Source organism: Coregonus clupeaformis, chromosome 10 (assembly GCF_020615455.1).
Source record: "Coregonus clupeaformis isolate EN_2021a chromosome 10, ASM2061545v1, whole genome shotgun sequence".
Lineage (NCBI taxonomy): Eukaryota > Metazoa > Chordata > Actinopteri > Salmoniformes > Salmonidae > Coregonus > Coregonus clupeaformis.
The window spans coordinates 17439586-17466015 of NC_059201.1; the positions used below are offsets into that span (position 1 = coordinate 17439586).

The 26430-nt window shown below is 43.3% G+C and overlaps 3 protein-coding genes across 4 annotated transcripts; 1 reads left to right on the forward strand and 2 right to left on the reverse strand.

Moving 5' to 3' along the window:
* Window positions 1–930: 930 nt before the first annotated feature.
* LOC121575234 (histone H1.10) lies at window positions 931–2114 on the reverse strand. Its single transcript, XM_041888200.2, has one exon. It carries the CDS (start codon window positions 2055–2057, stop codon window positions 1473–1475), a length of 585 nt encoding a protein of 194 aa, XP_041744134.1. The 5' UTR covers window positions 2058–2114; the 3' UTR covers window positions 931–1472.
* Window positions 2115–3067: 953 nt separating this feature from the next.
* On the reverse strand, window positions 3068–15811 carry LOC121575235 (ras-related protein rab7). 2 transcript variants are annotated; one of them, XM_041888201.2, is made up of 6 exons: window positions 15481–15811; window positions 12721–12783; window positions 8453–8579; window positions 5060–5278; window positions 4563–4691; window positions 3068–4385 (listed from the first exon to the last, which is right to left on the reverse strand). In XM_041888201.2, the coding sequence occupies exons 2-6, from the start codon at window positions 12771–12773 to the stop codon at window positions 4290–4292; spliced, it is 624 nt and encodes a 207-aa protein (XP_041744135.1). In that variant the 5' UTR covers window positions 12774–12783; window positions 15481–15811; the 3' UTR covers window positions 3068–4289. The 2 variants fall into 2 exon arrangements, with proteins under 2 accessions (XP_041744135.1, XP_041744136.1); XM_041888202.2 differs by lacking the exon at window positions 15481–15811 and adding an exon at window positions 13018–13149.
* A 2410-nt stretch (window positions 15812–18221) lies between these two features.
* LOC121575926 (fibroleukin-like) lies at window positions 18222–24269 on the forward strand. Its single transcript, XM_041889219.2, has 6 exons — window positions 18222–18814; window positions 19831–20026; window positions 21307–21384; window positions 21645–21757; window positions 22057–22319; window positions 22686–24269. Exons 1-6 carry the CDS (start codon window positions 18554–18556, stop codon window positions 23014–23016), a joined length of 1242 nt encoding a protein of 413 aa, XP_041745153.2. The 5' UTR covers window positions 18222–18553; the 3' UTR covers window positions 23017–24269.
* The last annotated feature ends 2161 nt before the right edge of the window (window positions 24270–26430 follow it).

The following is a 26430-nucleotide window of genomic DNA, read 5'->3' on the forward strand; positions in this document are numbered from 1 at the left end:
GGATCGGGTTAGTTAGAACTGGGATTGGAGTGAAACTCTACAATATGGTAACGCTCCAGGAACAGGGTTGGAGAGCCCTGTAATGATAGGCTGATTCAATAGGCTACATCTGTAGGTACAAACTTTGATTGAGGAAATGACATCATTTACATATTTTTTTTGCACTACCTAACCTAAAAAAAAATAGCACATCACAACTGCAAGTAAGATCTGTGGTAGGTCTGTAGCCGTGGTGTCTGTGTGCTGCATGTGTTCCCCGCTGGTTTCATCCAGATGAGCAGAAGCCAAAATGCAACTGTCCTGCGCTCATTATGAACAGGGTAATAAAGGACCTTGAATGACAGCACCATGGACAACTCTGTTCACCAGAGGCTTCATGCTGCTATTTTGATCTGCCGCTGACCACATTTTAGCCTTCTCCATTTACATTGTGTCATAGCCGACACTCGGATTAGCCTACGCTGTAATTCATTAAACTGGAATGGATTAATTTACGGCACCAGTTGCAATCCAATGTATGTAAGATTTATGCAATAAACTGATATATTGGGCGCTGTAAAACATGTTTTTGCTGCGCTACAGCAGGCTATATATGTCTGCTAATACAGTACTAGTAAAGGCCCTGTGCACTACTTTTCGATTTTTTGTATATATCTTTTTTCAAGGGGCGCTGCAGTACCCTCAGCACCCCTTCTTCCTACAGCTATGAGAACAATCTGAAAATATGAAGCTGAACAATACAGGGAAAAACTCAAATTAAATTAGTACTACTTGTCTAATTGAAAACAATGTGCCCAACATACATAATTAAAGAATATAAGATACTTAATAGTATTGACATTGGTCTATGTATGGTAAAGACAGGCAGTGGAAGAAATTATCCTCACATTCAAATGTAACACCTTAAATAAAAAAATGCCATGTCAAAAATGCAGAAAAGACTTAAGGTATTTATTTACAGAGATTGGCATTGAAGCAATTGTCACCTTTTCTGAAGAGACAATACAATTCTCATCAAATAGACCTAGTCTTTTAAACCATCGGTTTCTCAGAATTACAAATACACTTTTGCAATGTTGTCAACGACCTAGAAAATAATGAAAAGCCACAATCTGCATTTGCTGCTCATATCTGTAAGGGGAAACCTTTGGGTAAAGGGAAAAACAAATTTGTTACAATGTAACACTTTTGTAGCAGGGCATCTCTCAGACTGACAAGTGACAACATAAAACTGGGGGCGTTGCCTGTTATTCAAAGCAACACTACACTCATGGTCCCGCTGACAATACGCCACTGAGCCAATCACTGCCTTGCAGAGAGTATAAACATAGAAAACAAATTTTAGCCTATAAGCCATTGATGATTATGCATTGTATGCCAATGAAACAAACCATTAAAAAAAAAACTACCACAAAATAAGCTGTATAAAAATAAAAATCTCAAATAAAGTTCTGTATGCGATAGCGACTAGGCTACTTCTTTCTCGGTGACTTGGCTGGTGGCTTGTTGGCCTTCTTCGGCTTCTTGTTCTTCTGTGCAGCGTTCACCTTTTTGGCACCCAGCTTCTTCAGTTTAGCCGCGGGCTTCTTTACACCAGGTGCCTTCGGGCTGTTCTTCGCCTTTGGCTTGACTACGGTTGCCTTCTTGGTAGTCGATGCTTTGGCAGTTTTCGTGGTGGTCTTGGCTGGCTTGGACGGAGTCTTTTTCGGTACCTCTTTCGCGAACTTATCTTTATTGAGCCTGAAGGAACCGTTCGCCCCCATGCCCTTTACTTGGATCAGCGTGTTGTTGAGTACCAGCGCTCGGATGGAATACCGCAGGTAGGTTCGCCCATTCTGCTCATCGAACCAGCTCGCCTTCTTGGCTTCATTATAAATTTTTACCAAAGACGAACCGCTTCTCTCATTCAACATTTTGACAGCGTCTAGCACAAGCACACTGTACCTGCCAGGCTTATTCTTATTCTTTTTCTTCTTCTTCTTTTTGGCTGGACTAGGCCTACTTGCCACTGGAGCCTCCTCCGCGTTGATAGTCACCTCCACCTCGCTTTTCACCATGGCTTTTACTTTGAAACCAAGGTGAAGTTCTGCAATGCACTGTTATCACCGTCGGGTTTGCTATGTGTGTGGTGGGTTGGCTTGCCTATATAACAACCAAACGGACGTGATTGGGAACAACAACACAGAGTGCGGAAATGGTGTGTTGGAAGATGTGCTTTTAGATTTTTGTTTGGAGGTGATTTTATCGTAATTGGCCAAGTCATTATTTTATAACCAGCAACTTTTCTGAAGCCTAAGCGATGCATTATTTTCTGTATTGCGGTCACATCGGTCCATGTCGAAATCTCAAAGAAAACAGTGAATGAGTAGAGGGCACTCCACACTCGCAGCACCAAATAGGAGGGGGGAACCCACTTCAGGAGCAAAATACTTGAAAACGGTCAATTATTTGACAAAATACTAATTGCAAACCAACAGTGTAGAGTATGGCCATTCCAAATTGATCAATGCTATCCCGATTAAATGAAATACCACTGCAACACAAAACGTTTAATTCATGTAAACTAACACAGCAAACGCCCTCGCGTGGCAGCCTATTGACAAATCGAGATGTATGCCCTATCATCACGCGCGGCACCAATACTATTAATTGACCCTGATTATAATAATAGCCATTCCTAACAAATCTAGTTAATGCACATAATTAGGCGAAATTGTTTAAGGATAAATGTGGTTCCAATCATATAACTTGTTGAGTAGCATTAGGGAGAATGTATCCATTAAATAAATAATTATAGCCCTATAAGATACGGTAGGGATGACTGGGGATTTTAAAATAATACTGTTTAAAACAAGCTATCTGCAATACTCCTCCCGGAATTCTCTCTGTTACATCTATTTTACTTTTAATTTGAGTAACAAAATGGAGATAGCTAAGCAGTCTTCAAGTTAATCAAATAAAACGGGCTCCCTATGTAATGCCATGACATTTTATCCCATCAACCTTTGAATGCAACCACTCACCAACACTTATAAAACACATGGCAATAAGACAACCATAAACGATGTTTATATTCAATAACCTTTTTATTATTACTTTTGAAATCCCAATACTTACTTTCAACAACTTCATTGGCATAACACTGATTATTTTTGTTAAGGAGGGCAAATCCTTGGACTGTTTCTTTGTAATTTATAGAAAGATCATCCAATTGTGTTTCATCTGATATTTTTTTTACACTGTCCCTGTTATATCTACACACAAGAGTAGCACACAATCTGTTAAAAAGTAATATTATGCACTCTTGCCATCCTGAGCTACCAGCAGAGAGAGAGAGATACAGTAGAGACAATACAGACATAACAGCGGACAGAGCTGTAATTCTAGTTTTGAAACAAGATGGTTGACGAAGGACATACAGCACATAGTAGTATCAGTAGTTCTAGTAGTATTAAGTAGCAAATAGTATTAATATCTTAAGAACTTTCTCCATGTCTTTCATTGTGTTTGTGTGGTCAGCTTTTCTCGTCATTGCCTACTTATGGCTTCCTGGGGGTAGTAGAGAATTATGGTGGGAGCAGTATTGTTGTTTGTGGCTTGTCGTCGGTCTAGCTGACGTTGCTCAAATCAGTGTTTAACATTTAAAGCCCCCCCAAACATTTTTTTCTGTAAAACAACAAAGTGCAAGCACAGTATAAGCTTCCGATGGCTTAAAACTTAACATCGACAGCCAATAAGAACAAAAATAACGTATAATTCAGCTGATTATTTGTCAAGAGTTAGGTAGGCAATATAGAACTTCAAGTCAAAACAAATTCCTGATAAACAGAAAATACAGAGGATAAGATGTCTCAGGACAATGACACAAAGATATCATAATCATGTAAAAAAGCATCAGCCATCACTTCTAGAGTTCCCCACTGCACTCTTAGGACATGGCTCCACCTGGTCCCCACAATTTGAGAGGCCAAGAGGGGACACAGTCAGACAGACATGGTGGGTGGGCCAGGTTGTGGGTTCACTCATGATATGGATTCAGGAACAGGCAGGCAGGGGTGTACTAATTCTTCTCTCATGTGATCTTTGGGCATTGGTATGTGTGTTAGAGGTGCATGTGAGGAGCTATACACCCATCGTGTGTGTAACTGGGAACTTAGTGTGATTCTGGTGGGAGGGGGATGTGACATGGGTGCAGAGACCAGAGATGCAGTCCTTTCCCTAAGGGGGAGCAGGTGAGGAGAGAGGAGGGTGTTCCAGAAAGCCAGACAGAAGATAGTCCTTGTTCCCCCTCAGCAGCTGCAGGCCTCTGCTGAAGTCTTTGCTCTGTCATTCCTGTCTAGCTTGATGGGCTCCGGGAATTCATTATACAGCTCCACCTCAGTCTCCTGATAAGAAGAAAAGAGATGGAATGAGGATGAGAAGATGGCAAAACCGGAATCTAAGTTTTGCTCTTCTACTTTTTGGGAGGAGTACTTAAGTACTACTCCCCCCAAAAAAGGTCAACAAAACCAAAAACACCCATTCCCTCCCCTGGGCTGCCATGACAACCGTGGCCCACCCACCTGTTTGAGGGCGTTGCGTGCAATGGTCTGGAAGGCCTGCTCTACGTTGATTGCCTCCTTGGCACTGGTCTCAAAGTAGGGGATGTTGTTCTTACTCTGACACCATGCCTGAGCCCGCTTGGTCGTCACCTGGGTGTGGATGGAAAGACATTCACAAACATCAGATGAGATCAATGAGGAGACCAGCAGGGTTGGGCTCAATTCCGATTGAGGGCAGTCAATTCAGTAAGAAAACTGAAATTCCAATTCAATGATTGAAAAAGGGGCATCTATTTTTTATGACTTCGAAACACATACATTAGATAATAACCTGTAACTAAGAAATTATTAATCATATGTATTGAAACTCCACTGGAGATGACATTAGCAACAGTAGCATTAGGGCCAGTGACTGTAGTACTAGAGGTGATACATTAGCATCTTTAATAACCAAGTAGCATTAGGTCCAGTAACTTACATTAGATGTTTTAACACATATAATAATCTCTTTCACCTACCTGTCTGTTCTCCAGGTCGATCTTGTTGCCTAGCACCACAAAGGGGAAGTTCTCAGGGTCTCTGGGGCTGGCCTGGATGAGGAACTCGTCTCTCCAGCTGTCTAGAGTCTTGAAGGTGTTGGGGGCAGTTACGTCAAACACCAGCACACAGCAGTCTGCCCCGCGGTAGAACGCCACGCCCAGAGACTGGAACCTCTCTTGCCCTGCAGTGTCCCAGATCTGATCATGAGGACGTGTAGAGGGAGCGACGAAAGGAAGAGTGGAGGGAGGGAAACAGTGACAGAAGGCAAGAGGATGAACTATTGTTGGGCAACATGTTTTCTTCTGAACTAAGATCTTAAACTAATCACACTCACTGTGTCATGTAATCAGCCATGTTTGGTTGCCACTTCATGAAGTTAGCATCAGTGCTACCAAAATAGTACTTTATAATCAACTGTTAATCAAATCATGCTGATAACCCATTGGTGTGACAAGTTGTTTGCCTTTCCTTAGTATGTAAATCACAGACCGTATGTCAGACTTCCTTAAAATCTATTATAATATTGTCGTTAAGGAACTTTGGGTCGTCTTCATTTGGGCAATAGCAATTCAGTAAAGTGACTTTCTTGTGCCAGGTTTCCCGTTTCCTGTTATAAAAACACCCATTTGGGTCTGTAGTCATTTCTGTAGACTTAAATGGGACTTTTTTTATCAATGAGAATTGATACTCCTCTGGATCTTGAGGAGTAGGTGGAGGAGAATGTCAACCCATCCCAAGCTCGCCTAAACCTTTCACTTTCTATTGCTGATAGGTGAGTTTATTTTTCAAATAAGAAAATACCTTAATTATCCATTGACATTCCATGTCACACATGTTAATGCATTCATATGTTAAGTATTACATTTTTCACAGCCTACATTTTAGTCATTTAGCAGACACTCTTATTCATAGCGACTTACAGTTAGTGAGTGCATAAATTTTCCATACTGGCCCCCCGTGGGAATCGAACCCACAACCCTGGCGTTGCAAGCGCCATGCTCTACCACATTGACTCCATACATTATGTTAGGTGTTGAAACACTAAATAAAACAGCTACAATGGAAATAGCACTTATCAATCCTCAGGCTTCTTAGTGGGCATGTATTCACAAAATAAAACAAATCCCTCATGTTCCTCTTTCACCTCCCCTTTGATGCTTCCCGCATGAATCTGTCCTGTACTGTTGCACAGGTGAGAGAGCGACCTTATTGGTGCATCCATAGCAGTCATTCCCTTTAATGCAGGTTATTGGTCAATGACAACTTGTCGGTCCTCGTCACGGATGGGCTTTTGCAGCAGACGACCACACAGGGTTCCACTCCTATCAACTAAAAACAAGAAGCAGCAGCTCCAGTGGGCATGCGCTCACCAACAATGGACATTTGAGGAGTGGAAAAACATTGCTTGGTCTGACGAATCCCGGTTCCTGTTGCGTCATGCTGATGGCAGAGTCAGGATTTGGCATAAGCAGCATGAGTCCATGGCCCCATCCTGCCTGGTGTCAACGGTACATGCTGGTGGTGGTGGTGTAAAGGTGTGGGGAATGTTTTCCTGGCACAAGTTAGGTCCTTTGATACCAACTGAGCAATGTTTCCATGCCCCGAAGAATTCAGGCTGTTCTGGAGGCAAAGGGGGGTCTGACCCGGTACCAGATGGACGTGCCTAATAAAACTGGCCACGTGATAATGGAGAAATTGATATAGGAATTGAAAAATGTGTTAATAAAGTGGGAAACATGATATAATCACGTGCAGATTATCCAACTAGGCCTAAATATAAAATAAATGAGTCAGTATTTGTAATCTCCGACAATAGAAGGTCTGGGTCGCTGCATGTTCAGCTTCCATACCCATTCCCAACCACTGGAGAGTGAGTGTCAATACTGTGTGTCCATGTTAGTCAACTAGTATAATTAGAGTTTTTTAAGTAAATATAGTGACTATTATTAAGGAGTCCTGTCTAGGGCTGGTTCTGCCTTCTGAGATACATGATACACTTCTAAAGTATACATTGATAATTTGTCCTGGCCAGCTTGATAAGCCTACCCTCTTGTTTAGTTTTTTTAAGCCAAGTGAAAGGAATAGGTTATCCCTCCTAGAACAAGAGAAAGACAACATAAAAAGCACTTACCCTCACTGTGTTAATTGAGAATAAAATGAATTTGATTATTTAGGCATCATTATAGTATATTAAAATATACATTTGTTCAACTCTCCATATAATTCTCCAATGAAATAAATACAAACGGATACAGGCCCATAACCACTAGAGTATCCTACAGTTCCGTTGTACTGTACGCAACAACATGTGGGGAGCACTCGTTTTGACCCACCGGGGGACAGAGCGGGTGGATCACTAAGAGCAGGGTGGTATAATGACTTGTAACATTAAATCAACATCCGTGCCCGAGCCAAAGCGAGTGCGTCCATTTATTCACTTGATTTTTCAGAATTGATCTGCTACATGTTCAGTTGGCCTAACTACATTTCTTGTACATTCCACTTTAGGATTTAGTTAATTAATTCATTTCGATATGATTGTCCAACAAAGAGCTGGAAATAATAATTGAAAAGGTGCATAATTGTGGGCTTTGAGCACAGCCTGTTTGTTTGTCTCCCTCTTTTATAAAGAAAGGATAATCCACTCGTGATGATACCATGTTGCCCACTTTAATAACACATTTTTCAATTAATATCAATTTCTCCGGTATCATGCCTTAATTTATCTTTGTCCCTATAGTTAAGGAACTTTGCGATGATGCCCCTTGGTTTGCTGCGCGTGTCCCCTCTCAGGCCGCCTGTTCGAGGTGCTCGTTCAATTGTGGGAGCCCGTGTGAAGTTCTCCTGGCCCAGTATTTGTGGTATTAGCTTTTCCAGGAATTCGTCCATTCCGGTTCCACAGCTTTCAGGGAAATTTACAAAATTAAGATTTGAAGAGCGACTCAAGTCCTCTATCCCGTTTAATCTTTCAGTAAGACCTGTAATTATGTATTTTTGTTCATCCACTGTTTTCTGGAGCTTTTCTCGTGCAATTCTTTCCATTGTTAAACCGGTTTCGGCCTCCACCACGCGTTTGCCCAGTATTTAAAAGGGATATTTTAGTAAAGAAAGGGAATTCCAAACAGATCGCCTTACCTCACGGTCGCCATTCTGGAAATCCAAGCCTAGACTTCTCCTGTCCTTATAATATTGTAAATTCAGCTGTTTGGCACTTCTGATCTCTTCTGATGGGTCTTCTCGGCCTGAAAATGTCTGTTGTGCTCCTATGTTATACTGTTTATATGGTGTCAGCTAGGCTGTGCGGTTGATATGGTGACGTTATGAATGGATATTGTGGCTATGATGGTGGTGCTGTGGCCATGTTGCTGTACCTGCATTGTGACGAGCCGATCGTCCACCATCACCTCCTTGGTCAGGAAGTCAGCTCCTATTGTGGCTTTGTACTGGTTACTGAACTTCCTATTCACATACTGGTTCATCAAGGAGGTCTTCCCAACTCTGAGAGGGAGAGAAAGATGAAGGGGGGGAAAAGCAGGGGAGAGTGGTGTAAAAGATAGATTAATAGCGGTTATTCAACATGACTGCATTATTCCATCTATCTATCTATTCAGTCCTAATGGTGAAAGAGAAACCATGACCGATGGCTCGAGACAAAATCAATGAGGAACAGAGAGACACCAGACACCATTAAAACCCCATCAGAGGTGCTCTGGTGCACTCTACTGTGGTCACACGCTCTGTAGTTTTCCCCTGCAGTGCTGAGCATGCAGTGACATAATCTGATGCTACTGTATCATCATTACATAGTGTGAAAGAGGGAGGAGGGGGAGGATAAGTTAAATAAAAAGTAAACAGTCATAAATCAAATGGATACATACAGTGCCTTTAGAAAGTATTCACACCCCTTGACTTTTTCAAAATGTTGTTGCGTTACAGCCTGAATTTAAAATAGATAAAACTGATAATTTTTTTGTCACTGGCCTATACACAATACCCCATAATGTCAAAGTGGGTTTTTTACAAATTATTTAAAAATGAAAAGCTGAAATGTCTTGAGTCAAGAAGTATTCAACCCCTTTGTTATGGCAAGCCTAAATAAGTTCAGGAGTAAAAATGTGCTTAACAAGTCACATAATAAATTGCATGTTGCATTCTGACTACCTCATCTCTGTACCCCACACATACAATTATCTGTAAGGTCCTTCAGTCGAGCAGTGAATTTCAAACACAGATTCAACCACAAAGACCAGGGAAATGTTCCAATGCCTCGCAAAAGGGAACCTACTGGTAGATGAAAAAAATGAAAAAAGCAGACACTGAATATCCCTTTGAGCATGGTTAAGTTATTAATTACACTTTGGATGGTGTATCAATACACCCAGTCACTACAAAGATACAGACGTCCTTCCTAACTCAGTTGCCGGAGAGGAAGGAAACCGCTTAGGGATTTTACCATGAGGCCGATGGTGACTTTAAAACAGTTACAGAGTTTAATGGCTATGATAGGAGAAAACTGAGGATGGATCAACAACATTGTAGTCCACAATACTCCACAATACTAACCTAATTGACAGAGTGAAAAGAAGGATGCCTGTACAGAAGAAAAATATTCCAAAACATGCATCCTGTCTGCAATAAGGCACTAAAGTAACACTGCAAAAAATGTGGCAAAGCAATGAACTTTATGTCCTGAATACAAAGTGTTACATTTGGGGCAAATCCAACACAATACATTACCAAGTACCACTTTCCATATTTTCAAGCATAGTTGTGGCTGCATCATGTTATGGGTATGCTTGTAATCATCAAGGACTGGGGAGTTTCAGGATAAAACCGAAATGGAATGGAGCAAAGCACAGGCAAAATCCTAGATGAAAACCTGGTTGTCTGCTTTCCAACAGACACTGGGAGACAAATCCACCTTTCAGCAGGACAATAGCCTAAAACACAAGGCCAAATCTACACTGGAGTTGCTTACCAAGAAGACAGTGATTGTTCCTAATTGGCAGAGTTAACGTTTTGACTTAAATCTGCTTGAAAATCTATGGCAAGAACTGAAAATTATTGTCTAGCAATGATATCAACAACCAATTTGACAGAACTTGAATTTTGAAAAGAATAAAATGGGCAAATGTTGCACAATCCAGGTGTGGACAGCTCTTAGGGAACGATGCACAGCTGTAATCGCTGTCAAAGGTGATTCTAACGTGTGTGTATATATAGATATATATATAATTATTTTTATTTTTTTGCTTAAGCCAGTTCATGTCCAGGCCCGTCTGAAGTTTGCTAGAGTGCATTTGGATGGTGCAAGTTGCAGCGGAGGGTGCAGAGCTAGTGGCCGGGGTAGCCAGGTGGAAAGCATGGCCAGCCGTAGCAAACTGCTGATTGAAATTCTCGATTATCGTAGATTTATCGGTGGTGACAGTGTTTCCTAGCCTCAGTGCAGTGGGCAACTGGGAGGAGGTGCTCTTATTCTCCATGGACTTTACAGTGTCCCAAAACTTTTTGGAGTTTAGTGCTACAGGATGCACATTTCTGTTTGAAAAAGCTAGCCTTTGCTTTCCTAACTGATTGTGTATATTGGTTCCTGCCTTCCCTGAAAAGTTGCTTATCGCGGGGGCTGTTCGATGCTAATGCAGTACGCCACAGGATGTTTTTGTGCTGGTAAAGGGCAGTCAAGTCTGGGGTGAACCAGGGGCTATATCTGTTCTTAATTCTGAATTTTTTGAATGTGGCATGCTTATTTAAGATGGAGAGAAAGCACTTTTAAAGAACAACTCAGGGGTTCGAATACTTATCTAATGACGATAGTGTTTTATTTTTCATACATTTTTCTTCCACTGACAGAGTATTTTGTGTAGATCGTTGACCAACAATAACAATTCAACTCATTTTAATTCCACTTTGTAACACAACAAAATGTAGAAAAAGTCAAGGGGTGTGAATTAGGCTTGGGCGGTATAAATAGTATACCGGGGTATTTGGAAATAGCCACGGGATAGTTTTTTCAATACCGTTGAAACTATTTCTTTGAAGTTTCTCAATACATTTTTATATTTGTAGCTATTTTTTAAGCAAATACCTGCAGTCAACTTGTGCAATAAGTTAGGAGATAAAGCAGATCACGTTCTTCATTTCACCTGTCACATTATTTTACATTATGAAGCTTACCATAGTTCCCCAGAACAGTTGAGCCAGTCACGTGTTTGTTTGTAAATAGCACAACAGGAGAAAGCGGGAGCAGGTGAGTCCAGCTGTGTATTGACAGGGGTCGCATTTAATATTGAAAGTCAACACTGTTTTTTCACTTCAATAGTGATCAGGCACGTGCAACTATAATTTTCCTTCACAGAAAATACATTAGTGCAACACATTCAGCAGAAAATAGCTTCATTTTCATCAGATGACAACAGAAGTGCAACACTATTTGGCTGGCAGCCACACAAGTAAGAGCTTACAATGAAAAAGCAAGGTATTTTTTGCAAAAACGATGCATGGCCATCATATTTCTAATATTTATCATAGAAAGAATGTAGCCAGCTACATTTCCTAATGTTTTGCTTCAAGTTAGTCTTGCATTTTACCAGAGAAATGTAGGCTGGCTACACTGAGAAAAGTATCAGTCAGTATCAGTCAGAGCGCTGTATAGTGATAGAATTCCCATTAGTGAATTCTCATTCTAGTGGAGAAGTGCAACTGAAGCACAAAATGTATCTGATGACGAGCAGAAATTACATTAAGAAGCATTTTACATCTGCGTTTACAAAATGCAGCAATACATTTATTCTGCGTTAACGAGACCCCTAATTTTAACTTGCTACTTATCCAAGTAAGTGGCTGAATTAATAAGGTGACGGGGCACCGTATTGTGTTAGCTTTCTGCCATGTTTGAGAAGTCAAAGCCATTTGGATGAGTTATTTGTACAGCTGCCACTATCTACATGTCCTTGCGTTTTTGCTTCTCTCCATTCTCCGCCTGTCTTCTCCAGCAGAGCAAGCAGGCCCATTGCCCTAGCGACTCCAGACACAGCGTTGTACACATGCTGCTCCAGAGCCAGTACTGTTCTTCCTTCAGACAAGCATGCATCAAAACTTTGTTCATTTGTAAAATGTATCTCTTTCACATTCAATTGTAAATGTCCAAACTCAACAAAAATGTCATTTGGTAGCTCCTACCTAAATATGTATAACTTTATGAGCTGGATTGCCTGTCTTTGCTATTTGTTTTTTTCGTTTGCGCGCGTTAACATATTTAGCCAACAGCCTCCATGGAAATTCGCTATTACTTGTGCTAATTTTGTTAGCATTCTGGTAATAAGACACCCAATGGGCTTTTTTGCATTTCTTTGGTGCCCCCTTTTGTACTAAGCTAGTAATACCTTATATCCGGGATGAAAGATATGAAAATGACGATATGACGATATGAAAATCTGGATACCGCCCAACCCTAGTGTGAATACTTTCTGAAGGCACTGTAGATGTGTGGGACAACCAACCAACAGCAGTCTGGTTGGACAGGAAGACTAGTAGGCTGTAGTTCTAATGAATCTGGCACACCCAAACTGCATTCTCTGATCAAAGTGGAAGACTAAACACTGTGGTCAAACAGAAAGAACACCAATATTCGGTGACTTACCCAGAATCCCCCAGGATGATGACTTTCAGGAGCACTTTCTTCCTGGATGTCATTCTGTCGTGTCTGAGGAGAGACCACACACACACACACAAAATCAGGGTTGTGTCCCAATAATCTCTCCTTCCCCCTGAAGTGTGCACTCGTTCACTACTCCCTACAAATTTAAAAGCATTTGATTGGTGTAGGCCTAGAGGGAGTTTCCCTTTACCAGTCATTTCCTTTCAAATCCATAAAGTTTAGTGAAAAAGCACACTGAGAAAAATGACATTTTCAGTGTGACACTCCCGGGATACGAACCATAATGAAGACCGAATGTGGTGCCCCGGGGCAAAATGAGTGACACCCCTGCCCTACCTAAACACAAAAGTCATTATTGCAAGTATATTGACTTGATTTCTCTAGATATCTTATATTCCAATAGTTTCAAACAGATCGCTGGGGTTGAAATCCATAGCTCTGCACAATGAGTGTAAGACAATGCTATAATGTGTGTGATTTAGCAATCTGTGTAGAGTCAGTGCTATTCCACTGGGCCAATCAGACTTGAGCTCCATTCATTCCAGTCATGCGTTCCCTAAGCTGCTGGCCAAGTCACGAGGAAGACATCATTCATTCTCTCTCTAACACACACACCCACCCACTCACTCACTCACAGGAAGTGAGTCTGAGGACTAGATCATGTTTCCCGTTACAGAGGCTAGAGAATGACCCAACCATAAAACTCTACTCTTTCCCAGGGTGTCCGTTCCCAGACTGCAGTTTTAATAAGTGATTGTGATTACACTTCAATACTACTGCCATACTCCCAACTTCTGAGGACATACTCTCTCAATGGAGCCATCTAAAAGGCACACACCTGGTGCAGTGTCATTGGAGCGAACCATGTCAGCCCAGCATAGTCCTATCATAATAGAAAAGCTCCCCAATGCTATACTGAAACATTGACGACATGAGTGACCCATTCAAATCCAGCGTATTTATCATGGGAAACAACAATGTAGCAGCCAGGCCAACAGTCAGATTAATAGAGCCTGACCGATATTATCGGCTGATATTAGCCTTTTACGGATGTATTTGCATCTAAGTTTAATCCACCGAAAAGGACCGTTATAAGATGAAGAGGAAAAGCTTGGGGAAAATGCAGTTCTTCATAGAATTAGACTTTTATTTGCATTTCATTATTTGTCCTGAAGAGAGCTCTTTTTACATGGCTATAAGCCTATCTTTCCTTGGCACGCTACAGCAAGACTGGACACCATCACCCAAAGCAACTACACCAGTCAGAGAGGAGAGCGAACTAACTGTTACCGCTTCTACGGTGAGTGCTGAGTAAATAGAAGCTTGACAGCTCAATAAAGTGGCAAAAATGTACACTGGCCTTATACTGTTATGTTAAGTGTCATGGTAAGGTGTTGGGTGTCGTGACAAACAATGGATGCTCTGCCCAAATATAAAGCAAATGCTGTGCTAAGAATGTTCAACTCTGTGGTAACGTTAAAGGGATACTTCGGGATGTTTGCCTTTTATCTACTTCCCCGGAGTCAGATGAACTCCTGGATCCCATTTTTATGTCTCTGTGTCTAGTATGAAGGAAGTTAGATGTAATTTCACGAGCCAACGCTGACTAGCGTTAGCGCAATGACTGGAACTCTATGAGTACCTGCTAGCAGATACGTCTTGGGAGGTCCCTACCCCAGAATGTCGGCCAAGTTCCATCTCACTCAATACTCTCCCACTGCCAGCCACTGGGCTTCCTCTCCTCACCATGGTAAGGATTGGAAATTCTAACTGGATGCTTCAGATTTATACATCAAACAGCTGGCTGCTTGTTCTATCTGTAGTATGGCTGTGTTCAGTCAGGCTGCCCAATTCTGATCTTTTTCCCACTAATTGGTCTTTTGACTAATCACATCAGATATTTTTCAGAGATTATCTGATTGGTCAAAAGACCAATTAGTGAAAAAAGATCAGAATTGGGCTGCCTGTTTACACGCAGCCATATATGCATCGATTGTAATGAAACTATTTTAGATCCAACACTCCAACTGAAAATAACCTAAATACTGATGAATAGTTGTCATAATATATACTAGTATAATAGGGATTTATAGAAATCCTACTGCAGGGCTTTGTTTCTGTAACAACCCCAGTCCTCGCCTTCTAATCTGCAACCCATGACACTATAGTCTAGAAGTCGATCACATGGGAGAAAGATTTCCCCAAGCTCAGGCTGATGCCTAAAAGACATTTGTTTTAAAATCGACTCGTTGGCATACGATATACCACGTGTAACATATCTAACAAACAATGTTACACACAACACATTCCGTTAGTGAGGTTCCTTTGACTCAGAATCCTAGATAAGTGTGGCTCTTTTTGCTGTCTGACATGCACTAATGCACCAACCACCTGATTCACACACATGCAAGGACTGACACACGCTCGCACAGTCTATCCATCTCTTTGACCCATCCCCTCTATCGCGTTCTTTCTCTTAAAACATCGTCGATTAGTTATTTGGAAGGTCCTGAACATCATACATTTGCGACTCGGTTGTTGGACACGACGCCCACGGTTAGATTTATACACCGTGACCGTCCCCGACCTATTGCTAAATTCGTCAGCAATAGAAGCCGCCCCACTGACGGTCACACATTTCTCACATTCCCCCTGTCGCTTCGGTAAACAAAAGCTTCGTAAGAAATAACGACCGTCACACGTTGCTGTCATAGCTAGGTAAGATTACATCATATAACTTACCTTCAACTTCCAACACACCAGAACGCTGTTTTCCGACTTGCTGTCTCAGGACAGCCTATTCTTGCTGGATTTGAATAACTGTCTCTGGCAAAATAGCTAGCAAGCGAGCCAGATAAAATGTTAATGTTTAGAGTTGGTGGCCGTAGCTTGTGATGCTTAAATCTCTGATTGCAGCTTCCCCGAATAGTATTTTAGACTCTCTCCACAGTAATGTTTTAGTTCCGATTTTGTTGGCTTGTGTCTTTTGCTCTGGGTTCTTTTAGCGACTGATTTCTTTCTCCCCTCTTTCACTTCCTCCAAAACAACTCTTGCGTCATTGCTCTATAACGTTTTCACGCACAAACAGGATACACCACGCCCACTTGAATAACTGCATTAGAGATACGTTTACTGTTATCCAGAGCGACTTACAGTTAGTGAGTGCATACATTATTTATTAATTTTTCATACTGGCCCCCCGTGGGTAAGTAAGGTTGCAAATACCTTGGCTTTGACTGTACCAAAGATGGACATAGAAAGAAGCAATGTTTACTCCATGACTGTCCAGATGTAAATTAATCTATTTTTGGAAGTTCTCCAAATTACAACACCACATTTGCTCTGATATAACATGCCAGGCTAAATAGCACCATGAGCAGTAGGAGATAAGCAGATAACAGCCAAAAATATGTTTAGGGAAGATACATTTTATTTTAGAAAAATGCAGTTAGGCGCGCAATTGGTGATTATTCCATTAATTTTTTTACTACAGCTATTACGGAAAGTAAACCACTAGAGGGCAGTCTTCATTCATTTCTGACAGGCTCTGATTACTTGCGAACTGGTCATGATGAGATGGCGTTATTGTGCAGGCCAAAAATTATCTCCTTTACGGATTTTCTTGTAGGACTATTGAGACAACTGATCTACTCATCATTACTATCTTGCCTGAACATCAGTTATCATCATCACCACAGATGATGAGGAGCTATATATTCTCTGTTGTCTCTACTGCCTGTTAATTCTTATTTATTTTACCTTTATTTAACTAGGCAAGTAAATTAAGAACAAATTATTATTTACAATGACGGCCTACACCGGCCAAACCCGGACGACGCTGGGCCAATTGTGCGCCGCCCTATGGGACTCCCAATCACGGCCGGTTGTGATACAGCCTGGAATCGAACCAGGTGGTCTGTAGTGACGCCTCAAGCACTGAGATGCAGTGCCTTAGATCGCTGCGCCACTCGGGAGCCCGAGTGAATCTCATTAGTAAAATATATTATTTTCATTCAATTCAAGCTCCACGATAGAACTCTCAGATTCTAACTCACTGTTCTGTGTCTGTTTAAAAAAAAATCTAGAATGCAGCTGCTCTACACTTCATCATCAATTGTGGTCCTCTGTAGCTCAGCTGGTAGAGCACGGCGATTGTAACGCAAAGGTAGTGGGTTCGATCCCTGGGACCACCCATACACAAAAATGTATGCACGCATGACTGTAAGTCGCTTTGGATAAAAGCGTCTGCTAAATGGCATATTATATTATTATTATATCAAAGTGCTGTTGTGTCCGATCTCACCCTGATATTAACTGAGATCCAGGGCTGCCTGAAGCCATCCAGTCCTCCATTCTTGTCTATGCATTCAAAGAAGGGATGCTGGGACAGGACTGATGGACTGTTCTCCATTACTGACTGACAACACGTACTGGAAGGACGTGGCTGAAGTATGCCAACTGTCTTACAGTGAGAGGGGAATGGGGGTCAGTTGTCTTTGCCCCTTGGCTGTGGGCAGACTGTGTGTATTCTGTTAGAGTGTGTCTGTTTGGCACATCCTAATGAGTATAGATGACCCTGGTGTTTATGGAGGAATTCCTGACTGCTCTCCCCTTTTGAGTGTCTAGTCTTTATGACCTGGTAGGAACGCAGTTGATAAACACATACGGCAATAAACTAAAGGGATGGGGTGAGAAAGGTGGGGGTATACAAGAGAGGGTAGTGTTAAAAAATATTTGTCCTCTTGGAGGAAAAAGGGTCACAAATATACACATTTTGTCACACAGACACACACTGACAGGAGAGAGTTGGAGGTGGGCACTGATTGTCAGAGGGAAAGTAAAAAAGAGGAATATAGTGAGAGAAAGAGAGACAGAGAGAGAGAGAGAGAAGGAGAAAGTGAGAAAAGGAGGGGGAGGGGGAGGAACATGTGACTTGAGCATGAGCATTTGTGCAAGATAGAGATAAATGGAGAGGAGAGTAAAGACAGGGAAAGGGATTGAACTCTAGAACAAGCTCATCCAACACTGCTCTGGTTTATGTGTCCATAAACTATGTGTGTGTGTGAGAGAGAGAGAGAGAGAGAGAGAGAGAGAGAGAGAGAGAGAGAGAGAGAGAGAGAGAGAGAGAGAGAGAGAGAGAGAGAGAGAGGGGGGGGGTATGGGTCAAAGAGATGGATAGATTGTGTGCAGGCGTGTGTCCGTGCGTGCAGCTATGCGTGTGTGTGTGTGAATCGAGGGTGGGTGCATTTGTGCGTGTCAGACAGCAAAGAGAGCCGCAGTTATCTAGGAATCTGAGTCAAAGGAACCTCACTAACAGAGACAGAGACAGAGAGAGAGAAAGAGAGAGAGAGGGAGAGAGAGTGAGAGAGTGCAAGAGAATCAGAGGGAGAGAGAAATAGGAAAGAGAGAAGTGGAGAGGATGAAAGAGGTATACAGATAGAAACACAGATAGAGAAGAAGAAGTTGAAGAAGTTAACACAGATAGAGAAGAAGAAGTTTGAAGAAGTTAACACAGATAGAGAAGAAGAAGTTGAAGAAGTTAACACAGAAATAGAAGAAGGTTATGGGCAAAGAGTGGAGGGACACCATCCAAGGCTTCAAACAAAGCATCAAGCAGACGGACTCAGGAGTGGAGCAGAAACCCATCAAGGACAACAAAAAATACACAAAAGAAGAGCACAAGTGTCACTAAAGACGTGTCGGCACCCAAGTCCAAGAGGCTGGCAAGGCAGAACAGCTTTAAGGTGTGGTATCTGAGAGCCTGGATTCTACCCTGGATTCTGCCAGCTTTTCAAATTCTTTTAGGAGTTTTCCCATGATTCCACTGGGCTCTCTCGGCATGCTCCCACTGCTGTCCCTGTGTGTGGGGGCCATGTTGTCCCCCCCGGACGCACCCCCCGCCTGTCCCCACTGCAAGGACAGTCTGGTGGCCGCTCCGCCTGCGAGGACAGGGTCAGGGGGGTGTGAGGGACGCCCCGGGACGGCAGGCTGCAGGGTGGCGGTCGCCCCCCTGGCTGCCTCCGACCCCCCTCTGCGGGTGGAACACAGACATGAAGTCGGACAGGTTCAGCCAGAGGTGAGTGACATCACGCACCAGGTCAATCTGAAGTCATTTCCTGTGCTTTTCCCAGTAGAATGAGTGAGGTGTTGATATAACTGACTCAGGTATTGTACACGCCAAACAATGATCATTCTGAGCTGGGTGGCACAGAGGAAGGCCTGGACAATGTTTGTTCTGTAGGGGTGATTAGATACTGCTGGGGTAGAGTCTCTGAGTCTGACACGCCATGTGCCTCTGGTTTGTGTGGCGTTGGGTAAAGTTTAAGCTGCTGAAAAAGTTAACTATGGACATAACATCACTCAGCCAGTTGAAATGGAATCGAGCCCAACTCTGTAGCATAGTGGTATAGATAGTGTCTGGTGCCTTTAGCAATAGTGTTATGGTATGTGGAGAGGGGGCAACAGGTCCCTACTCTGTGGTATAGTATGTGGAGAGGGGGCAACAGGTCCCTACTCTCGGGATTAGGGGTACCACATGACAGACGCTTTCCAGGGATAACAATCAAAGAGGGAGTCAAATTAGGCCCAGGTTTATAAATGTCCTCATCATGTGGCTCTGCTGAGCTCATGCAATGACAGGTGTTCCACTAACATGGCTAGGAGGGAAGTAAATGTGACTGAGTGATTGAGTCTGTGTCAGTGATCTACTTTGCATGCCTTAGTGTCGGTTTGTGTGTGTGTGATGTGACTGTAAATGCTGGTGCGTGCTTGTGTGAGAGAGAGAGAGAGAGAGAGAGAGAGAGAGAGAGAGAGAGAGAGAGAGAGAGAGAGAGAGAGAGAGAGAGAGAGAGAGAGAGAGAGAGAGAGAGAGAGAGAGAGAGAGAGAGAGAGAGAGAGAGAGAGAGAGAGAGAGAGAGAGAGAGAGAGAGAGAGAGAGAGAGAGAGAGAGAGAGAGAGAGAGAGAGAGAGAGAGAGAGAGAGAGAGAGAGAGAGAGAGAGAGAGCGGTGTGACTATTGTGTATGTGACTGTCAATCCTGATGTGTATAACATGCATATGTCATGACTGTAATGCTAAAGTGTTGTCTCTGCAGGCCGGGGATGTGTCAGAGCGTCTGGTCCAGTTGCAGCGCTGTATGCGTTCCCTCCAGGAGCCAGGGGTCCCCAGGGGCCAAGGAGGCCAGGGAGGGGACACGCTGGGGGCCATTCTGGCTCTGATGGCTGCAGTGCTGACAGAGTGTGACCTACACTGTCACAGCCAGGCCCTCAGGGCTATGGCCAGGCGACTGGGTGAGGAGCATGGAAAACACACACACGAACGATTCACTCTTTTTGAACAACTCTTTTTACTGACTCGAGAGTCATGATTTGTTTTTCTGAGAGACTCATTCATTTTAGTCGTTCATTTGACCTGCTGGCCGCAATGAGTCCTACTACAGCAGGATTAATACACGCTCCTCCGGCTCAGCGGCTCCCATTGAGATAGATAGAGGACTCATCTTTATATCTGAGCCATTATAGCGTCTGTAACAACATGGGCAGTGCCATTGAGGCCACAACCCATAGGAATCCCCACCCAGTTGACTACTTTGACTACTTTAAAATGGTGGAAGCCTGGCGGAAGCCCTCAATGGCGCTGAACATGCTAAAACAGCCTTTTGGCCACTAGAGGCCTCTATCATTCTCTATGGTGGCTCCAGACACGTGGTCCGACCTACAACTAGATCCTGAGCATAGAGAAAAAAAATACATGTTTGGGGTGTTGCAGTTCTAACGACATTGTGTTTATCACCCTCTCGGCAGTCATTTACAATCTGTAATTGTCATCGTTTACAATCTAGTCCGGTTGCGGACACTACTAGAAACTAGTTTCAAATGTATCAACAAATAATCTTATTTGTATGCCTAGCAATCAACAAATGTACATTGTTTAAAGCACATGTTTAAAAGTCTCAGTCACAAACGGCAGCTCCAATAGCCCCCTATGGTGAACGACATTTGAACGAGAGGCTTGCAGACTCATGACTTTTGAATTCTCAGTTCATCGTTCGCCGGTGGGGGGTCCTGCGTGCTCTGAGCATTACTGACTCAAATGAATGAAATGAGTCGAAAAGATCAGTCAGTAAAAAGAGCCAAACTTCACATTACTAACACACACACACACACACACACACACACATACACACACATACACACACACACACACACACACAAACACACATTGATCTTCTCTCTTTCTGTGTGTCCTCCTGTTCATTCTCTTGATCTCTCTCCACACAAAAACTCACACCCGCACACAATGATGGTGTCTCTCCTATCTCTTAAGAGGGCCACACAAACACTACACACACACACACACACACACACACACACACACTAAACAGAGCCTTAGTGAGGCCTGCTCTGTGTCGGTCAGAGGTGAGTGCACAGGAATGCAAGGCTCTGTGTGGTATGAGTAGGGCAGATAGATAGCTCACCGGTATCTCACAACCACCATATAACTTCTACAGCAGATCAGAAGGATGGGTCCTCAATCTCACACACAACTTCTTCTTTGTCAATGTGTTTAGAGGGGGCAGCGGTTGGGAGAGAGGGAGAGAAAGACTTGATACTACTGTTGAGGAGCATCACACAACACCCTCCAACAGGTGAGAGCGGTGTATGTACTCTGTGTGTGTACTCTGTATGTGCTCTGTGTGTGTACTCTGTGTGTACTATGTGTGTGTACTCTGTGTGTGTACTCTTTGTGTGTACTCTGTGTGTACTCTGTGTGTGTGAGTGTACTCTGTGTGTACTCTGTGTGTGTACTCTGTGTGTGTACTCTGTGTGTGTGTGTGTGTGTGTGTGTGTGTGTGTGTACATGTGCGTACAGAATATACAGATGTAAGAGTGCGAGTGTGTGTTGCAGTGGCCCCCTCAGCGAGGCTGCATCCTCAGGACTGTGCTGAGATCTATCGTTTGGGGATCAAAGAGAACGGAATCTACAGCATCCAGCCTGACCCACGCAGACCTGCAGTGGAGGTACCTCCTAATACTTACACACACTAAATGTAAACAACCTGTATACTGTATGTGTGTTATGCACCATCTGTAGAGCTTGGAGGGGAACATACAGAGAGATAAAGAGAGTAAACTATAGTATGGAGCTGATGTTATAGATTACAGTAAAAACTCTCAATGTGTTACATCTCTCAGTCCTCACCCCCTTTATACTCTATACTATTGGCAATGGTTAGGCAAACTTCATCATTATTCTCTGATGTAAATGTGACCGATGTCTGATGTCCAAGAGTTGTGACCTTTGCACCCTCCCGCCCCAGGCAGAGTGTGACATGGAGACGGCAGGCGGGGGGTGGACGGTGTTCCAGCATCGGCGAGATGGCTCGGTGGACTTCAACCGGACATGGCAGGAGTACCGCGAGGGTTTTGGTTCCCCACAGGGAGAATACTGGCTGGGGAACGCAGCGCTGCATGCTCTAACCAACACTGGTCAACACCTGCTGCGTATACAACTGGAGGACTGGCACCAGCAGAAACGCCAAGCCACCTACAACACCTTCAGAGTGGCAGCAGAGGCACAGAGGTAATGGAAACACACAAACACACACATACACAGATGAGCAAACAAGGATATACACAAATTAAAGAGATAATTTGCCTCAAAATCAAAGTTTGAAAATATTTGACAAACAACAACGAAAGTGATATAATGTCGAGATCAGTTCAGGTCCCACGGCATCTGAATGGGAAGATAGGCTCAGCCTGAAATCAGACGGTGCCTATCGTTCCCATTCATTTGGGATTAAGGCTTGTAGCTGGATCTACACAACAGGTGGAGTAGGACGTGGACTCATCTTAACATTAGACCTCTTTTGAGGTCTGAAAACATCTGAACAGATCTCTTTAATATAGTAGTACATGGTGTTAATGCTGTCTCTCCTTCTCCCAGGTACCGCTTGACAGCACGGGAGTACTCTGGTGACGCGGGCAATGCCCTAAGCTACAGCAAACGCTACAACCATGACGGCCGTGCGTTCAGCACCAATGACCGTGACCACGATCGCTACACGTCGGGGAACTGTGCGGAGTACTATGGTGCGGGCTGGTGGTTCGACGCCTGCCTAGCGGCTAACCTGAATGGACGCTACTACCGCGGGCGCTACAGCGGGCTGACCAATGGCATTTACTGGGGCACCTGGTACATCCTGACAGACAGTCACAGCGGAGAGCGCTACTCCTTTAAGAGTGTGGAGATGAAGACCCGCCCACGCAACTTCTAATAAAGACTGACCTGGGAGCTAGGGCAACATTTTTATTTCCGCCTAAATAGACATACCCAAACATAATGACTGGTAATGTTGCATAGTTATAGAAAGTTCTGGAACTCACCTTTCTGGTAAAAAATAGTTATAAATTGTTGAGATATACTCACTTATGAGGACACACGCTCAAGTACATAGTACAAATATTATGAAAATATAAAATATAAAAACGTTTTTTTTCCTATTCAACAAAAGTGGGGCAATAGGGCTTGAAATGACTGAACAGCTTTCTTAATATAGTAACAATCAAATTATAAACGACTTAGTATAAGATTTAATCTTTCTTATAACTGTAAAATAAATATGATCATACTTAGTGACAGTACAATAATGGCACAATTTCATATAACTGAGTCCACTGAGCAGAGCAGAGACACCATTCAAATGTGTGCTGACTCGTTACAACTTCAGCTTTAAACACAAAGGGATTTTGTCCGTCTGTGATCAAGAGAAAGTGGTCTTGTTTCAATTCTATGAAATTATTTAGTATTTTTTCATATTGAGAGCTCTAAATCCGGTTGAGAATATCACAGCGACATGAAACCACAATTGTTGGGTCCGCTAGACTGTCAGGCTGGGCTCCGTCACTCCTAAGCAGAGCAAAACGATTATTTGTCTGGATAGGCCAGAAAATGTGACACGTCACTGCCTATGCAAATGTGGGGTCTGATACCTGACACTTCAAGTCAGCTCCACTGAGAGAGTGGTAGCGCAGAGCAGACAGATGGAGCTTTCTGGCAATATAAGGCACAGGACCCTACGACATTCAAAGAGCGCTTTGTACACCAAAATGTCAGTCGGAACTGGTCCCAGACCGTCCAAAGTCCCCTATATAGGGGACTTAACATCTTCAATTTAAAACAGGCCTACTACTCAATACTCTGAGCCACGGTACTGTATATGCAAATCTAGGGTGGAGAACCCTAGCTTGGTCCCAGATCTGTTTGGCAAAACAGCACAAACAGATCTGGGACCAGGCTAGGGAAACCCTAATCTGGCTGCAGAGTGTGTGAAGGTTATTGTTACTCAGCTGATGACTGGATGTTTGATTCACTGGATAATGTTGGGATAGTGAGCCATTAAATCAGTTTTTCCAGGTGTAAATATGGTGCTAAATGGAAAACTGGTCAGATGACTCTATCCTTATCAAATCAAATCCAAATCAAATGGATTTATAAAGCCCTTTTTACATCAGCAGATGTCACAAAGTGCTTATACAGAAACCCAGCCTAAAACCCCAAACAGCAAGCAATGCAGATGTAGAAGCACGATGGCTAGCAAAAACTCCCTAGAAAGGCAGGAACCTAGGAAGAAACCTAGAGAGGAACCAGGCTCTGAGGGGTGGAGATTATAAGAGTACATGGCCATTAAGGCCAGATCGTTTTTCAAGATGTTTAAACGTTCATAGATGACCTGAAGGGTCATATAATAATCACAGTGGTTGTAGAGGGTGCAACAGGTCAGCACCTCAGGAGTAAATGTCAGTTTGCTTTTCATAGCCGAGCATCCAGAGGTCAGTAGTGAGAGAGAGAGAGAGAGAGAGGGAGAGAGAGGGAGAGAGAGAGGGAGAGAGAGAGAGAGAGAGAGAGAGAGAGAGAGAGAGAGAGAGAGGGAGAGAGAGAGAGAGGGAGAGGGAGAGGGATAGAGAGGGTCGAAAACCGCAGGTCCAGGACAAGGTTGCATTTATGATTCAAGTATGTGTTGAAATTGAATTACACCATTAACCAGCACAATCTGTGACCCTAAAGGCTCATGGGCTCCTCACCCCTGCTTAATTTTGTATTATCCAGCATTCAAGTCATATACCATGCAGCATCTTTTTGTTTAGTGAGATTAAAACAACTTTTCATATATATGTTATGCAAATCTTTCCACAAAAATGTAATGTAGAAATGTACATTAATAATTATGCCTGTAGAGAACTTATTCTTCAAATAAATTGCTATGACACGTATAACCAATGACTTCATTATTGTGTGTCTGAAAACAGTTTATAGGTGTTATTTTGGTGTTATTGACGGTAAATGCCAGTGGAGTACAGAACTTGACCAAAGAGGACAAGCACCTCTTTTAATTTTTCACTTGTATTTCTAGGTGAACAAGGTGTATAGCTTCAATAAAAAGTTACACTGTAAAACATGTTGGCTGCTTCTGCCAGTTATCAGTTGGGTGATACTCAGACCCTTCCAAGCCATGGCCCGATAACATGCTAACGTACTAATGTACAACAGAGGGGCAGCCGATAGCCAACGCAGCACTCTCTACACATAGGCCTGCAGGCCCCTGTGTTCTGACTCCAGCTGTGGGATTGCTCAGCCAAACTCTAACTGCTTCTTTTGAAATGATGCTATGACACTCAACAGAGAACAGCTCAGTTTTGCCTCCCCTTCTCCTACCACCCATACATAACCTGTAACAGCTTTCACACTGTCCCAAACCAAAGTCCCACACATGATGATGGGCATTATGGGCACGATGAAGCCTACCTTGGTAGCTCGCTCACTCTCTGGCACACAGAGAGAGAAAGAGTCACACACACGCAAATGTACACCACACACACACACACACACACACACACACACACACACACACACACATGCTGACCTCTGGCTGTCCTCTGGAGTTGGCGTCAGACGGGCGGCTCCCTCGCTGGCTGTGGTTCACAGAGCTTTTCTGGGAGTTTAGAGTGCGTGTGTGAGTGGTGTGTGTGTGCAGGTGTGTGCAGGGTGTGTGCGGGGTGTGAGTGTGTGCGTTGGGGATGGGGAGGCTATGTGGTGGTGGTGGGTGAGAGGGTGTGTAAACTACTGTTCCCATTTTAGCAGCGTTCGCAACGAGCTGCCAGTCTGTCCAACAAGCTCTGAGTGGCTAATAATAACAAGGGTCAAGGCGGAACTCTAATGTAGACAGATGGACAGAGAGCAGGCAGACTCCCAACCAGTCACGGTATTTCACACACACTACCTATACACAAACACCGACAAGCACACACACATACTGCCTGCAGCAAAGCAAGCACACACGCTGTCCTCAGCATAGCAGACACTGTATGCAGTAAAGTTCAATAACTTGTACAAATGACCACACTGTACTTATGACTAAACACTACTTCCAGAAAAGCGCACACTCATTCATGCTCATGCACACATGCACGTGCACACACACGAATGCACACACACACGCGCACACACTCACGCACACACACACTCTCTTGAATGGGAGGTGCATGATGCGCTTGGCTTAATAAAAACAAGCCTCTATTAGAGATGAAAAGGCTTCAAACTGGCTTCTCCCCTCACAGATGTAGTTTGATCATACCGCTTCAGTTATCATTATCTCTCTCTTACACACACACACACACACACACACACACAC